The sequence below is a fragment of the Oncorhynchus mykiss genome, chromosome 13 (genome assembly GCF_057628025.1).
Source record: "Oncorhynchus mykiss isolate SJ-2025 chromosome 13, ASM5762802v1, whole genome shotgun sequence".
NCBI classification, from domain to species: Eukaryota; Metazoa; Chordata; class Actinopteri; order Salmoniformes; family Salmonidae; genus Oncorhynchus; species Oncorhynchus mykiss.
In genome coordinates this window covers 38,463,955-38,481,914 of record NC_143034.1, presented here as the reverse complement: position 1 = coordinate 38,481,914, position 17,960 = coordinate 38,463,955, and the positions used below count along the sequence as shown (strand labels likewise).

Sequence of the window (17,960 nt, the reverse complement as noted above, 5' to 3'; positions counted from 1 at the left end):
AGTAATTTACATGTGAACAGGACTGTTTTGTACAGAAATGCAGCTCATATTAGGTACACTACAGTGTACTACAGTGTACCAACAAACCAGGCATTTCTTAATTAATTTCTTAATTCTTTATCCATATTTAAAAAAATCTTTATTCATATCCAGTTTGCCTCCTCCATGGCAAACTGCTGGGGTCCATCTTCACTGACCATCTAAAGGGCTTTGTGGGTTTTTTATTTACCAACCATTGTATCCATAGTTTAGTTCATAGACTGGACAGAGGATAATGGAATGAGGTCTACCAATGTGGATTGGGAGGGAGAGCCTACTGACATTTTCACTTAATTAGGCCCATAGTCATTGTGGATACCTAAATAGTAAAAACCATCTCCAAACGCTCTCAAAGTCACCGCTCATCACTAACACGGACATAAGTCAATTACATAGGCCTAGTAAACATTTAATAGGCCTATACTTCCAAATCAATAAATTACACTCGAAAACCAAATAAACAATTCATTAATTGTGGGATCTCTCGAAATAGGCTAGTGGTCTTTTGTCTCCATCTGCTGGTAAACCAAGGACAATGTTCAGAATAAAACGTGGCTACCCAAACGACAGGTTATTTTATTTTGTACAGTTGGGCTATATTCCTCTACTTATCATTAGCCTAATATGGGGCCATCATTGCAAACGTAGAGTTGTTTATATTTGCAAAAAAATCAAGTCAAAAATAGCCTACGTTGAAATGTTGAAAAGCTGTGTAGAAGCTTCTGTGAATAAAGACGCTTCTTTAAAAAAAAGAGCCACGGGTTCTATATTGGCTTTACAAAACGCCTCCAACGTGTCCAAACAGACGTAGCCTATATTATGTGTAAGAAATTGTAACAAATGATTATTGTTGTAGCCTATTCGTCTACGGAGCGTGACTGTAAACAACTCCATTTTCACCGGCGCACGCAGAGCCGCAGTTTGGCTTCATATAACCAAGTGCGTAAAAGTCCTTCCGCCAGACGAATTAGTTCCTTCTGATTTTGAATATCAATTGCTGTATGTCTGAACAAATACAAGTCGTGTGAATTACACCAAAAGCAACCAATAGCAGACTCAGGAACAGGCTTGAACAATGTTTTGTTTATATATATATCTTTGTAAAACCATAATTAGCTAAAAATGGTGGATGAATACTGGACTGTGGCACAGTGTCACAGCTGCGTAGCTGTGGGAGTTATTGAAAAGACTGGCTGTGAAAAAAGATACATTGCATGGTTATATTAGGTATTATCCCAAGGAGAACCCACAAAGATACGTAAGAAATGCCTGGAATGATGGATAAAGGGTCGGAGTATCTCGGAAAGGGACGCTCTAACGGAACAAAAAGCCCTTCAAATGCATCGAATGGACATTTTTCTGATGAGAGTGGCAGTGACGACGAACACGGTATAGCCTCGAACACTCATTTTGCATGTCACACTGTACATGTATTATTTTGAACGCGAAAAACAGAAAATGTGTCTATTAATGTGTTATACACATTTTTCCTAATTGCAGATGTCGGAATGCGTGTGGGATCCGATTATCAAGCCAATATACCAGAATTTGATCCTGGTAAGGTTATGCTTGATCTACCTGACAGTATTCTGGTGGTAGCCTCGGTATAGGTTATGACAATACATTTAAATTAACCTTCTTACTTTTACAACCCATAGTCAGTAGTCTTTTATTTCAGAATTGAGCCAGATGTGTAGAGAATTATGGGCCCATTGAAAGATGTTGTCCATGTTTGGTTTATAGAAGCGTTTTGAAACATTTCTATCCCGAGGCTATACTTGCCCACCCTAGGCTTGCTATTGGTCTCCTTCAACTGAATTGGCTTTTTGTTGCTACCTAAACAATATTAACAACAATAAAGCAGCCTCTTTAGTCCTGCATGTAATTGCTTTAATTAGGCTGTTAAAATTACATGAAATTACACCATATGAAAATGTGTTTTTTCTAATGATGTGCTATATATCTTTCTGTAGGTTCTACCAAGTACAGTGATAAAGATAGTGGGGGAATGTTGGTGTGGTCTCCATATCACACCATTGTCGACCCAAAATGTAAGTCAGTTTGGTTTTCACAAGCATCTTATTTCTAAAGACAACCAAAAGTTGATTTTACAAAAATATTTACAAGTAGTTTAATTAAACTATGATTTTTTTCCCCCACAGTGGATGAATATATTGCCATTGCAAAAGAGAAGCATGGATATAATGTTGAGCAGGTATGTCTGCTTTTTAGGATTAATTAGGGCCACTTTTACGAAGCTTTTTCACCAATGCAGAGAATCCCCCCCCCCCCCCCGACAGGCCTAACATTTACAATTGTGTGAAAGCTCAGTACATTTGACCCACAATGTATTAATAAACTACCACGACATACTTAAAAATAACATATTCAAATGTTATTTAGGGGAATACCTACTCTACCTATTCTAGTTCTGTTGCTCAAGCATTTCTGGCTTTGTGATGCCCCATAGACCTGCCTGGTGTCCATTCTCAGATTCCACTCGTTGCTGTCCCCCACAGGCATTGGGCATGCTGTTCTGGCACAAACACAACATTGAGAAGTCCCTGGCAGACCTGCCCAACTTCACCCCCTTCCCCGACGAGTGGACCGTGGAGGATAAGGTGCTGTTCGAACAAGCCTTCAGCTTCCACGGAAAAAGCTTCCACAGGATTCAACAAATGGTAACATACATATTATTAATATACAGTATCTTTTACTTGAATGTGTGTCTATATACTGTTTATACAAACATACACAAGCAGTCTGGATGAATATTGCAGTTGAATTTAAGGTAATTTACACTTGAGCCGACATCTGCATTCACCTTGAATGCAACCTGTGTGAACGTTGGGGTGATTGCCTTTAAAAGGACGCATAGTCAACAGTGCAGTGCGCTTGTCAACAGTGCAGTGCGCTTGTCAACAGTGCAGTGCGCTTGTCAACAGTGCAGTATTCTTGTCAACAGTGCAGTATTCTTGTCAACAGTGCAGTGCGCTTGTCAACAGTGCAGTGCGCTTGTCAACAGTGCAGTGGGCTTGTCAACAGTGCGCCTTTGATTGAATCCCGGCTTTAATGTAAGTATAAACTGTCGATTGGTACCATTTTCTCATCTGTTGTAGTTACCAGACAAGTCCATATCCAGCCTTGTGAAGTATTACTACTCCTGGAAGAAGACCCGGTCCAGGACCAGCCTGATGGACCGCCAGGCCAGAAAGCTGGCAAACCGAAACGCCCAAGATGAAAGGTGAGAGTTGTAGCTCGCCTTTTACTACTGTCTGTCAAATTCCAAGTGGTCGGAATCCAATAACGATTTGCTTTTCTTGACATTAGTGATGAAGAAATGGAGGAGGCCAACCCCATTGAAGCAAACGATAGCGATTATGACCCAACCAAGGAGACGAAAAAAGAGGTACGTTATCTAAACTTTAGAATTTAAACTGATGGAATGGTAGTTGGGATATATCAAACAGTAATCAGTGACCAGCATTCACTTACAATGAGTAGTAGAGTAGACAGACGCCAAAGAAAATAGTGAAATAAAATGCAAGGTGTTATGATGTGGGGGGGAGGTTAGTGTTAGGATATACAGTAGACAAACACACTACCCAGGATACACTTCCACACTCCATCCCCAGGTGGCAGTAACCTTGCCCAGGTATTAAGCCTGCTTGATAAGCACATCAGGTGCTGCCAATTAAGGGTGATCATCGGTCAGTGTCCCATCGGTCAGTGAGGTTGCTAGTTGGTTTGGTGGCCATGAGGCCTTTCATTTAGTTTTGAATCTTTAGTTTAGTCATACTTGTTTGTGGCTTTCTTTTTGTATGCATGTATTTTTGTCACCATCTGAACCAATGATAATCCACTTAGATGACGAACGAGGTCAAGAGAGACAGAGCTAGCCCTGGACCAAGATAAGATTGCTGTCTCCCTGGACACGGTCCTCCAATGCACAGAGTTCTCACAAATGCACACGTTCAGGTTACAGACAATGTATCTAGGCCTAGGACCACTAGATACAGCGAGTGAAACAATATCCGTAGGCTAGTTATTGGGTTAGTAACAAAGGTCACACTAAAAAGGTACAGTAAGCGATGCATAAAGTAAATGCAACAGGGCCAATTTCCGCAACAACTAAAAGAGTTTGAAGCACGAGACTAAACTTTTACACAGTTTTGGTTCCATAGCTATTACGTTGTAGCAGTGAGACGCACACCCGTGGACTAGAATCCTGCATCGGGATGGATACCCACTGTTGACCCGCAAAAAAAACATTTATGGCAGGTGGAATGAAAAGTCTTTCAACCCGTGGGTTGAAATCCCCAGTCAAGGTAATTGAGTAATATGAACATGTAGGTAGAGTTATTAAGGTGACTATGCATAGATAATAACAGAGTAGCAGCAGCATAGAAGAGGGGAGGGGGGCAACGCAAATAGTCTGGGTAGCCATTTTATTAGCTGTTCATGAGTGTTATGGCTTGGGGGTAGAATCTGTTTGAAGCCTCTTGGACCGAGACTTGGCGCTCCGGTACCAATTGCCGTTTGGTAGCAGAGAGAACAGTCTATGACTAGGGTGGCTGGAGTCTTTGACAATTTTTTGGGCCTTCCTCTGACACTGCCTGGTATAGAGGTCCTGGATGGCAGGAAGTTTGGCCCTGGTGATGTACTGGGCCTTACGCACTACCCTCTGTAGTTCCTTGCGGTCGGAGGCCAAGCAGTTGCCATACCAGGCAGTGATGCAACCCGCCAGATGTTCTCGATGGTGCAGCTGTAAAACATTTGAGGATCTGAGGACCCATGCCAAATCTTTTCATTCTCCTAAAGGGGAATAGTAATTTTGTCATGCCCTCTTCATGACTGTCTTGGTGTGCTTGGACCATTTTAGTTTGTTAGTGATGTGGACGCCAAGGAACTTGGTGAAAATGGTGGTGTGCTCAGTCCTCATTTTCCTGTAGTCCACAATCATCTCCTTTGTCTTGATCACGTTGGGGGAGACCAACGTTGTTGACGTTGTTGTCCTTGCACCACACGGTCAGGTCTCTGACCTCCTCCCTATAGGCTGTCTCAACGTTGTTGGTGATCAGGCCTACCACTGTTGGGTCATCAGCAAACTTAATGATAGTGTTGGAATCGTGTCTGGTCGTGCAGTCACGAGTGAACAGGGAGTACAGGAGGGGACTGACCACGCACCCCTGAGGGGCCCCCGTGTTGAGGATCAGCTTCCGGGTTCGTCCCACTCCTTGAAAGCAGCAGCGCTACCCTTTTAGCTCAGTGCGAATGTTGGTTGGGGAATGTACGTAGAGTCACTGTGGGGACAATGTCCTCAATGCACTTATTGATAAAGCCAGTGACTGATGTGGTGTACTCCATCAATTCCATCGGAAGAATCCAGGAACATATTCCAGTCTGTGCTACAGTCCTGTGGTTTAGCATCTGCTTCATCTGACCACTTTCACTGGTCACTGGCGCTTCCTGCTTTACATTTTGCTTGTAAGCAGGAATCAGGAGGATAGAATTATGGTCAGATCTGCCAAATGGAGGGCAAGGGAGAGCTTTGTGCTCACCTCTGTGTGTGGCGTAAAGGTGGTCTAGACTTTTTTTTCCTCTAGTTGCACATTTAACATGCTGATAGAAATGAGGTAAAACTGATTTAAATTTCCCTGCATTAAAGTCCCTTTCGTCTAGGAGTGCTGGCTCTGAATTAGCATTTTCCTGTTTGCTTATGGCCTTATACAGTTCATTGAGTGTGGTTTTAGTGCCAGCATCTGTCTGTGGTGGTATGCAGACAGCTACACAAAATACAGAAACTCTCTTGGTAGATAGCGTGGTCTACAGCTTATCATAAAATGGCCTAACACTCTGATCATAACTTTTTTTTAAATAAATTGATGTTATTTGGCGTGTCATAGATCGGTTCTTGGAACAATTCTATGCTGGTGGGTCGTGTTGAGGGAAAATATCTGTCTTAATATCCGGTGGGGCTCGGAATTGATGTGGCGGGGGCGGGTTCGGGTCCAAAACACAGAGCCATGCAGGACTCTACCACGCATATGTGCAGAAACTCTGTTACTGTGAGAGCACAGTTTTGCATTGTGCTCATCTGAATATCAGTGGTGCTGCTCATGGCAACTTCAAATCGCTGAGTCTCACTTTAATATGACACTTACTTGCAAAAGCTTCAGAACATACGCACATCCAGGTACTTTTTTGCAGGTGTGTCAGTTGTAGGTGAACTCATTACCAATTAAAATGAGAGCACCACACTGCTGTTCATCTTCCCAGGTGATTTTTCATTGATGCCTGATGAACACCTGAGTCGAAACGTATCAATAAAATCACCTGGGAGCATGAACAGCATTTCCTTTTAATATACCTCTTAAAACATACTCCCAGGTGTCATGTCATATGTCCTAACAATGACCCAATAGATGTTAGGAACAGTTGTGACAGCTAATAGAAAGTTGACCTACGCCTCTCCAGAGCCACACGGAGCCCCAGCCCCTGAGCTCCTCCAAGATTGGGCTCGGCCGACGGGAGCACCTGACGCTCATGCACCGGCATCACTCACAGCGTTCCAAGTGCCGGCCACCCAAGGGCATGTATCTGACCCAGGAGGATGTGGTGGCAGTGTCGTGCAGCTCCAGCGCTGCCAACACCGTCCTTCGGCAGCTGGACATGGAGCTGGTGGGCCTCAAAAGACAGGTGAGTGTTGGGGATTCTGGTCTCAATGCAGGGCAACCTGGGTCCTCAAGGTGCTTGAGTTGAGGCTTTTTCACAGTACATTTTAGTCATTAGTTTATATATATAATACCAGTGAAAAGTTTGGCCACACCTACTCATTCAAGGGTTTTTCTTTATTTTGACAATTTTCTACATTGTGCAATAATAGTGAAGACATCAAAATTATGAAATAACACATGGAATCATGTTGTATCCAAAGGTGTTAAACAAATCTAAATATATTTTATATTTGGGATTCTTCAAAGTAGCCACACTTTGCCTTGACAGCTTTGCACACTCTTGAGGAATGATTTTCCAACAGTCTTGAAGGAGTTCCCACATATGCTGAGCACTTGTTGACTGCTTTTCCTTCACTCTGCAGTCCAACTCATCCCAAACCATCTCAATTGGGTTGAGGTCGGTTGATTGTGGAGGCCATCTAATGTAGCACTCCATCAAATTAATTACTTAAATCATACAATGTCATTTTCTGGATTTTGTTTTAGATTCCGTCTCTCACAGTTGAAGTGTACCTATGATAAAATATTACAGACCTCTACATGCTTTGTAAGTAGGAAAACCTGCAAAATCGGCTGTGTATCAAATACTTGTTCTCCCCACTGTACTTGTTCTGAAAGGCTCCAGGGTCTGCAACACCACTAAGAAAGGGGCACCACCAAGCAAGCGGCACCATGAATACCAAGGAGCTCTCCCAACAGGTCAGGGACAAAGTTGTGGAGAAGTACAGATCAGGGTTGGGTTATAAAAAAATATCTGAAACTTTGAACCTTCCACAGAGCACCATAAAATCCATTATTAAAAAATGGAAAGAATATGGCACCACGACTAACTTGCCAAGAGAGGGCCGCCCACCAAAACTCACAGACCAGGCAAGGAGGGCATTAATCAGAGAGACAACAAAGAGACCGAAGATAAACCTGAAGGAGCTGCAAAGCTCCACAGCAGTGATTTGAGTATCTGGCCATAGGACCACTTTAAGCCGTACACTCCACAGAGCTAGGCTTTACGGAAGAGTGGACAGAAAAAAGCCATTGCTTAAAGAAAAAAATAAGCGAACACGTTTGTTGTTCACCAAAAGGCATACTCCCCAAACATATGGAATAAGGAACTCTGGTCAGATGAGACTAAAATGTTGCTTTTTGGCCATCAAGGAAAACGCTATGTCTGGTACAAACCCAACACCTCCCATCACCCCGAGAACACCATCCCCACAGTGAAGCATGGTGGTGGCAGCATCATGCTGTGGGGTTGTTTTTCATTGGCAGGGACTGGGAAAATGGTCAGAATCGAAGGAATGATGGATGGCGCTAAATACAGGGAAATTCTTGAGGGAAACCTGTTTCAGTCTTCCAGAGATTTGAGACTGGGACGGAGATTCACCTTCCAGCAGGACAATAACCCTAAGCGTACTGCTAAAGCAACACTCAAGTGGTTTAAAGGGGAAACATTTAAATGTCTTGGAATGGTCTAGTCAAAGCCCAGACCTCAATCCAATTGAGTCTGTGGTAGGACTTAATGATTGCTGCACACCAATGGAACCCATCCAACTTGAAGGAGCTGGAGCAGTTTTGCTTGAAGAATGGGCGAAAATCCCACTGGCAAGATGTGCCAAGCTTATAGAGACATACCCCAAAAGACTTGTAGCTGTAATTGCTGCAAAAGGTGGCTCTACAAAGTATTGACTTTGGTGGGGTGAATAGTTATGCACGCTCAAGCTCTCTATTTTGTTGTCTCGTTTCTTTCACAAGAAAACATATTTTGCATCTTCAAAGTGGTAGGCATGTTGTGCAAATCAAATGACACAAACCCCACAAAAAAAAAAGATTTTAATTCCAGGTTATACGGCAACAAATAGGAAAAAATGCCAAGGGGGGTGAATACTTTCACAAGGAACTGTACCACCGCTCCCTGTCACAACACAACTGATTGGCTCAAACGCATGTAGGAAAGAAATTTCACGAATTAACTTTAACAAGGCACACATGTTAATTGAAAATCATTCCTCATGAAGCTGGTTGAGAGAATGCCAAGAGTGTGCAAAGCTGTCATCAAGGCAAATGGTGGCTATTTGAAGAATCTAAAATCTATTTTGATTTGTTGAACACTTTTTTTGGTTACTACATGATTCCATATGTTATTTAATAGTTTTGATGTCTTCACTATTCTACAATGTAGAAAATAGTACAAATGAAGAAGAACCCTTGAATGAGTAGGTGTGTCCAAACTTTTGACTGGTACTGTATATATACACAAATTTGGACACCCCTTCAAATTTGTAGATTTGGCTATTTCAGCCACACCCATTGCTGACTGGTGTATAAAATCGACCAGAGCCATGCAATCTCCATAGACAAACATTCGCAGTAGAATGGCCTTACAGAAGAGCTCAGTAACTTTCAACGTGGCATCGTCATAGGATGCCACCTTTCCAACAATTCAGTTAATCAAATTTCTGCCCTGCTAGAGCTGCCCCGCTCAACTGTAAGTGCTGTTATTGTGAAGTGGAAACATCTAGGAGCAACAACGGCTCAGCCGCGAAGTGGTAGGCCACACAAGCTCACAGAACGAGACTGCCGAGTGCTGAAGCGCGTCAAACTCGTCTGTCCTCAGTTGCAACACTCACTACAGAGTTCCAAACTGCCTCTGGAAGCAATATCAGCACAAGAACTGTTTGTCAGGAGCTTTATGAAATGGGTTTCCATTGCCAAGCAGCCGCACACAAACCTATGATCACCATGCGCAATGCCAAGCGTCGGGCTGGAGTGGTGTAAAGCTCGCCACCATTGGACTCTGGAGCAGTGGAAACATGTTCTCTGGAGTGATTAATCACGCTTCCCCATCGATGTCTGACGGACAAATCTGTGTTTGGCGGATGCCAGGAGCTACCTGCCCCAATGCATAGTGCCAACTGTAAAGTTTGGTGCAGGAATAACGGTGGAGCTTTTCATGGTTCGGGCTCCAGCCCCCTTAGTTCCAGTAAAAGGAAATCGTAATGCTACAGCACACCATTACCTTCTAGATGATAGTGTTTCCAACTTTGTAGCAACAGTTTGGGAAGGCCCTTTCCTGTTGCAGCTTGACAACGCCTCCGTGCAAAGCGAGGTCCATACAGAAATGGTTTGTCAAGATCAGTGTGGAAGAACGTGACTGGCCTGCAGAGCCCATCGAACACCTTTAGGATGAATTGGAACGCCGACTGCATGCCAGGCCTAATCGCCCAACATCAGTGCCCAACCTCACTAATGCTCTTGTGGCTAGATGGAAGCAAGTCCCCGAAGCAATGGTCCAACATCTATTGGAAAGCCTTCCCTGAAGAGTGGAGGCTGTTATAGCAGCAAAGGGGGACCAACTCCATATTTATGCCCATGATTTTGGAATGAAATGTTCAAGCAACTGTCCACATACACTACATGAACCAAAAGTATCTGTACTACTTACTGCATTGTGGTGTTCTAAGCATATGTACGGTGCCTTAAAAAAAAGGATACACACCCCTTGACTTACACACCCCTTGATATTTTGTGTTACAAATCCATTTTAATCCCACATTGTAACTTTTTGTCAATGATTTACATGTCAAAGTGGAAGAATGTAAGTGTTTTATTTTTCTTAAATTCTCTTGAATACATGTATTCAACCCTCTGAGTCAATACATATTAATCACCTTTAGCAGCAATTTTAAAGCTGTGAGTCTTTCTGGGTAAATCCAAGAGATTTTTTAAAAAAAATGCAAATATTGTACATTCTTCAAGCTCTGTCAAGTTGGTCATTGCTAGACATCCATTTAAGTCTTGCCATAGAATTTCAAGCTGATTTAAGTCAAAACTAACTACACTACTCAGGAACTTTCAATGTCGTCTTGGTCAACTCCAGTGTATATTTGGCCTTGTGTTTTAGGTTATTGTCCTGCTGAAAGGTGAATGTGTCTCCCAGTGTCTGTTGGAAAGCTGAACCAGGTTTTAATCTAGGATTTTGCCTGTGCTTTGATCTATTCCGTTTCTTTTTATCCATCCCCCAAAAAAAGTATTTGCAGATGACAACCATACTCATAACATGATGCAGCCACCACCATGGTTGAAAATATGAAGTATGGTACTCAGTGATGTGTTGAATTTGCCCCAAGCATAGCGCTTTGTATTCAAGACAGTTAATTTGCCATTTTTTTTGCAGTTTTGCTTTAATGCTATGGCAAACAGGATGCATGTTTGAGAAAAAAAAAATCTGTACAGGCTTCCTTCTCATTCTTGACATTTAGGTTAGTATTGTGTAGTAACTACAATTTTGTTCATCCATCTCCAGCTTTCTCCTATCACAGGCATTTAAACTGTTTTAAAGTCACTATTGGCCTCGTGGTGAAATCCTTCCTCTTTCCTTCCTCTTTCCTTCCTTTCCGACAACAGAGTTAGGAAGGACGCTTGTATCTTTGTAGTGACTGGGTGTATTAATACACCATCCAAAGTGTAATTAATAACTTCACCATGCTTCTAAGGGATATTCATTAGGTGCCCTTTGAGGCGTTGGAAAACCTCTCTGGTCTTTGTGGTTGAAATTCACTGCTCAACTGAACGACTTTACAGATAATTGTATATGTGTGGGTACAGAGTCATTTAATTAACATGTTAAACACATTGCACACAGTGAGTCCATGCAACTTATGTGACTTGTTAAGCACATTTTTACTCCTGAACGTATTTAGGCTTGCCATAAAAGGGGTTGAATACTTGGACTCAAGACATTTCAGCTTTTCATTTTTTTTATTATTAATTTGTAAACATTTCTAAAAACATAATTCTACTTTGACATTATGGGGTATTGTGCTTGGGCTGTAACAACAAAATGTCGATAAAGTCAAGGGATGTGAGTACTTTCTGAAGGCACTATGAATTTATCCCACAGGTTCAAAATGCAAAGCAACTGAACAGTGGTCTGAAACACAGGATGGAAGCGGGCATTGATGACTTCAGGCTGCCAGAGGTATGTGCCAAAAGTTTAGATTTCAGTGAGAAAGGGACCTAGAACAAAGTTTATTTCTCAAATGGTGTGCACAAGTTTGTTTATATCCTTGTAAGTGAGCATTTATCCTTTGCCAAAATAATCCATCCACCTGACAGGTGTGGCATATCAAGAAGCTTATTAAAACGGCATGATCATTACACAGGTGCACCTTGTGCTGGGGACAATAAAATGCCACTCTAAAATGTGCAGTTGTCACAAAACAATGCCACAGATGTCTCAAGTTTTGAGGGAGTGTGCAATTGGCACGCTGACTGCAGGAATGTCCACCAGAGGTGTTGCCAGGTCATTTAATGTTCATTTCTCTACTATAAGTGGCCTCCAACATTGTGTTAGATAATTTGATAGTAAGTCCAAATGGCCTCAACTGCAAACCAGGCCAGGACCGCCACATCTGACTTCTTCACATGCGGAAATGTCTGAGACAAGCCACCCGGACAGCTGATGAAACTCGTCGTCCTCACCAGGGTCTTGACCTGACTGCAGTTTGGGGTCGTAACGGACTTCAGTGGGGAAATGCTCACCTTCGATGGCTGCTGGAACACTGGAGAAGTGTGCTCTTTATGGATAAATCCCAGCTTCAACTGTACCGGCCAGATGGCAGACAGCATATATGGCGTCATGTGGGCGAGCGGTTCGCTGATGTCAATGTTGTGAACAGTGCCCCATGGTGGGGGGTTATGGTATGGGCAGGCATAAGCTACGGACAACTGCATTTTACCTATGGCAATTTGAATGCACAGAGTTAGCGAAGAGATCCTGAGGCCCATCGTCTTGCCATTCAACCCGCCACTATCACTTCATGTTTCAGCATGACAATGCACAGCCCCATGTCGCAAAGATCTGTAAACAATTCCTGGAAGTTAAAAAAATGTCCCAGTTCTTCCATGACCTGCATACTCACTAGACATGTCACCCACGACCAGTTCCTGCCAATATCCAGCAACTTCGCACACCCACCGAAGAGTAGTGGGACAATATTCCACAGGCCACAATCAACAGCCTGATCAACTCTATAGTGAAGGAGATGGTGTGCTGCATGAGGCAAATGGTCACACCAGATACTGACTGGTTTTCTGATCCAAGCCCCTACTTTTTTTTAAAGCTATCTGAGTCAACAGATACATCTGTATTCCCAGTCATGTGAAATTCATAGATTAGGCCCTAATTAATTTATTTAAATTAACTGATTTCCTTATGAGCTGCAACTCAGTAAAATCTTTGCAATTGTTACATTTGTTTTTGTTCAGTGTATAATATCAGGTATTCTTTGTCTGTTCTAGTGCAACCAAAAAGTTAATGCCCGCTGGACAACAGATGAACAGCTTCTGGCAGTTCAAGGTAAACCTACGTTCTTTGTGCGTTTGTAGTCAGGTCATCTTCTTGTCCATGGCCCGCCAGTCTGTTTACCTCGTGCAATTTCAGAATATTTGTTGTTTCACCAGGTGTCCGGAAGTACGGGAAAGACTTCCAGGCCATTGCCGACGTTATCGGTAATAAGACGGTAGGGCAGGTAAAGAACTTCTTTGTGAACTACCGCCGGCGGTTTAACCTGGAGGAGGTGCTGCAGGAGTGGGAGGCGGAGCAGGGAACTGGCACCCCCAACGGTGACACTGCCACATCTGGCGAGGAGGGGAAGAACAGCTCCAACACCCTTTCTGGGAAGAGTACGGACGAAGAGGAGGAGGAGGTGGTGGAGCGTTCCTTTATTCCCCTAAAACAAAAAAATGTTTACCTTCCCAGAAACCCCTTCTGTGATTTCGCTATGGGAGTTGGCCTCCCACAAGCAGGTTTTTGCTCCAACAAATCTCTAACACTGCAGTTTCATAAACATTCCTTCATGAAAAGGTGTCTTAACATTATAGTCAGGGCATAAGATGTCATAAGCAATTATGATTGTGCCAAAGTTCCTAACAATGTTAGTTGCATGTGGACATTCACACCTTGGAGGGGGGGGGGCAATACACTACATTTTCAATTCACAATTTATTATTCTACAAATTTCCATCGACTTGATAACTTGTATAAGTATCAGAATGTGGTTGACTAATGGTATTTTACTCCTTGCATGATGTGTAGCTAAGTATTATTTCCAGTGGTAGATGGCCATGCTATACAGTATAGAAAATAGTATAATACAAAAACACTGCATGACCAAAAGTATGGACAGTAAGGACAACTGTTCGTCGAACATCTCATTCCAAAATCATGGGCATTGATATGGAGTAGGTCCCTCCTTTGCTACTATAACAGCCTCCACTTTTCTGGGAAGGCTTTCCACTAGATGTTGGAACATTGCTACAGGGACTTGCTTCCATTAAGCCACAGAGCATTAGTGAGGTCGGGCACTGATGTTGGGCGATTAGGCCTGGCTCACAGTTGGCATTCCAATTCATCCCAAAGGTGTTCGATGGAGTTGAGGTCAGGGCTCTGTGCAGGCCAGTCAAGTTCTTCCACACCAATCTCGACAAAATAAATCTACAATCTATACACAATACCCCACAATGACAGAGCAAAAACAGGTTTGTTAAATGTTTGCTAATTTATTACAAATAAAAAAACTGATCACATTTACATAAGTATTCAGACCCTTTACTCAGTACTTTGTTGAAGCACCTTTGGCAGCGAGCACAGCCATGAGTCATTGGGTATGACGCTACAAGCTTGGCACCCGTGTTTGGAGAGTTTCTCCCATTGTTCTCTGGAAATCCTCTCAAGCTCTGTCAGGTTGGATGGGGAGCGTCGCAACACAGCTATTTTCATGTCTCTCCAGAGATGCTTGATCAGGTTCAAGTCTGGGCTCTAGCTGGGCCACTCAAGGACATTCAGAGACTTGTCCCAAAGCCACTCCTGTGTTGTCTTGGCTGTGTGCTTAGGGTCATTGTCTTGTTGGACTGAGGTCCTGAGCACTCTGGAGAAGGATCGCGCTGTACTTTCCTCCGTTCATCTTTCCCTCGATTCTGACTAGTCTCCCAGTCCCTTCTGCTCAAAAACATCCCCACAGCATGATGCTGCCACCACCATGCCTCACCGTAGGGATGGTGCCAGGTTTCCTCCATACGTGACGCTTGGCATTCAGGCCAAAGAGTTCAAGCTTGGTTTCATCAGACCAGATAATCTTGTTTGTAATGGTCAGAGTCTTTAGGTGCCTTTTGGCAAACTCCAAGGGGGCTGTCATGTGCCTTTTAAGGAGTAGCTTCTGTCTGGCCACTCTACCATAAAGGCGTGATTGGTGGAGGACTGCAGAGATGGTTGTCCTTCTGTAAGGTTCTCCCATCTCCACAAAGGAACTCTGGAGCTCTGTCAGAGTGACCATCGGGTTCTTGGTCACCTCCCTGACCAAGGCCCTTCTCCCATGATTGTTCAGTTTGGCCGGGTGGCCAGCTCTAGGAAGTGTCTTGGTGGTTCCAAACGTCCTTCATTTAAGAATGGAGGCCACTGTTTTCTTGGGGACGTTCAATGCCTAGACACAATCCTGTCTCGGAGCTCTACGGACAATTATTTCGACTTCATGGCTTGGTTTTTCCTCTGACATGCACTGTCAACTGTGGGACCTTATATAGACAGGTGTGTGTGTGGACATGATTTGGAACGGCACAATCAATTGAATTTACCACAGGTGGACTCAATCAAGTTATAAAAACATCAAGGATGATCATTGGAAACAGGATGCACCTGAGTTCAATTTCGATTCTCATAGCAAAGGGTCTGAATAATCTGTAAATCAAGGTATTTATGTTTTTAATAGATTTGCTAAAAATTCTAAAGACCTGTTTTTGCTTTGTCATTATAAGTATTGTGTGTCGATGGGAGAATAAAAAAATGTAAAAATAAAATTTTTAGAAAAAGGCTGTAATGTAAAAGGGGTCGACAATACTTTTCCGAATGCACTGTAAGCTGTAATGTATTGCCCATCTGTGTTTTGGTCTGAAATCCCAACTCACGCCTCTCTCTTCCAGGGCCAGGTGACCCTCTCGTCAGGCCCTTCTCCCGCTGCCACTTCCTCTGCAACTTTCCAGACCCTGGTGACGTCGTCGGCAACCTCGCTCAACCAGCCACCCCCGCTCCTACGGCCCTCCCTGCCGGCCACCCCAGCCCTCCACAGGCAGCCGCCCCCTCTCCAGCAGCAGGCCCGCTTCCTCCAACCCCGGCCCGTGCTCAACCAGCCCCCCCCACTCATCCGGCCCTCCAACCCCCAGCCCCCGCGCCTCAATCCCCGGCCGCTTGTCCCTAACTCCACAGGGTGCCCAGGCTCCAGCCAGCCGCCCCCCACCCTGGTGGGTATCCCATCGGAGACGTTGTCCTCCTCCACGCTGCACTGAGTGTGTGCAATGGCGAAGGAAGAAAACTGAAAAGTCGTGGTCGTTTTTTTTAACTTGGTCGTTTGTTTGCTGTTGTTTTCCTGAAGGTCGTCAATCGTTGGTTGTTATGAGGAAATGATGTATATTAATGAGAAAAGTAAAACCGTTGAAGTTTTTAAAGTATATGTATATTAGGTTAGGTCTTAGTTTTTTTATTTATTTGAAATCACTTTTTTTTTTATTCACTCATCTTTAACAGACTTGCTTAGATGTTATGTGTTGGTGATGTTAAAGATTTACTAGAAGCATTGGTTCTTTTTGAAAGTGTTCTTGGCTTCTGGTTAATGTATATTTTACAAACTGGCAAAATTTGCAAGTAGTATATAAACAAAAGGTATATTGAAGACACTATGATGGACAATACACACAACTAGTGAAAAGGTGGCGTTGCCATATTTCTGTTGGATTCTTTGATTTGCTGTAACGCATATTTGTTCTTTGAGCGAATATAGACGTGTATCTTTTATATAAGCATTATTTATTTTTCTACTCGGTGCTATGGACTTGACTGATTTTTGCCTATGTCCAGTATAATAATAACCATTGTGTAAGTGCTCTTACACGTCTAGGACAACTGTATTTACGTGATTGAATTGATCTAAACTGGAAGAAACCGATTGAAAAAAATTATGAACCGGTTAATAAAATGAACTTGTTTAATGTAATATTAAGCTTCGAGGGTGTCACTGTCAGTCAATTGATTGTTGTAGTCAGTGAGACACATTTTCAGGAATTTGTTTAAATGATTTTCATTTAAGATATATTGAAGAACAAAATGTTTGACTTTTGTACAGTTGTGTAATTTGGTTGCATAATTTGAAACCATGATGATCATAACTAAAACAAAATCCAAAAGCGTGTTTTTGACGGTCGCCTATCAGTTATTCCCAGTGTAAGATGTGGCATAGTCCCTAACATATCCATTCAAATATTTCTAACATTTTGTTTTATGTTGTCTGTCCAGCTATGATCAATAGTTTCTTACCAAGTTTAGGGAATGAATGAGTGCCACTTCATGTTCGGGGTTGAAAGATTCCGTAAAATGTTATATGTTCTCCAGAAATCCTGGTTGTAGTAAGATTTCTGGAACGTTTCTCAAATTCTGCCTCATCACTGTTAAGGAATGGAGGATGAAATAGGCTAATTCACTACTGTACATGGTGACAAGCTTGTTGAAATGTGAACTTAAATGACCTTTGAACCACTAATACACTGAGTCATTAATCCTTTCCTGTGGAAATAATGTGGCCAGAAGTAAGTATAATCATGGACATTGAGGACTTGCATTTTGCCTTAAAAATACATGACATTGTGTTTACTATGCTATTCGCTTGCCATTATTTCGGTCTCTCGTTGCACTTGCATTTCAATCAAGTGTCTTTCAAACATTTTTCAATTCCATGTCTATTGTAGTACATTTATTTGGTTTGTCCTATGTTGTCATAGTAAATCATTACATTTCCCTGCCTGCTTAAATTGAAATGAATATTGCCCCCAAAAAATAGCATACTGGTGCAATCCCAAATATACAACTATAAATAGCACTTAAGTTTATAAAAAACATTTGGAATTGTTGCATAGTTTACCTTTAATTGATTTGTCTACTTTAGCCTAAATCATTTTATCAGCATCCAGCGTTGTTTCTGATATTTCATATGCCTAATTGACAATTGAATGGTTTCCCAAAATCATCACGCCTCAATGTAACTGCTGTGGAAGAATTCTAAACAAATGCAATTAAATAGCATAGGCTTATGTAAATAATACCGCCACACTGGGCAGACATCAGTTGGTCTACTTTTGGTTACC

At 42.6% G+C, this 17,960-nt stretch overlaps 1 protein-coding gene across 1 annotated transcript; it reads left to right on the top strand.

Moving 5' to 3' along the window:
* The first annotated feature begins 970 nt into the window (after positions 1 to 970).
* Positions 971 to 17,476, top strand: rcor3 (REST corepressor 3). Its single transcript, XM_021557406.3, has 12 exons — positions 971 to 1,428; positions 1,540 to 1,596; positions 2,013 to 2,090; positions 2,202 to 2,254; positions 2,559 to 2,720; positions 3,159 to 3,283; positions 3,370 to 3,448; positions 6,517 to 6,738; positions 11,674 to 11,751; positions 13,074 to 13,131; positions 13,236 to 13,480; positions 15,750 to 17,476. Exons 1-12 carry the CDS (start codon positions 1,305 to 1,307, stop codon positions 16,110 to 16,112), a joined length of 1,644 nt encoding a protein of 547 aa, XP_021413081.2. The 5' UTR covers positions 971 to 1,304; the 3' UTR covers positions 16,113 to 17,476.
* The last annotated feature ends 484 nt before the right edge of the window (positions 17,477 to 17,960 follow it).

Bases quoted from the DNA above. Each gene is read 5' to 3' on its own strand.
- rcor3 (XM_021557406.3), top strand. From the start codon at position 1,305: ATGCCTGGAATGATGGATAAAGGGTCGGAGTATCTCGGAAAGGGACGC. The intron at 1,429-1,539 runs GTATAGCCTCGA...TCCTAATTGCAG, and splicing joins TGGCAGTGACGACGAACACG to ATGTCGGAATGCGTGTGGGA. The intron at 13,132-13,235 runs GTAAACCTACGT...TTGTTTCACCAG, and splicing joins ACAGCTTCTGGCAGTTCAAG to GTGTCCGGAAGTACGGGAAA.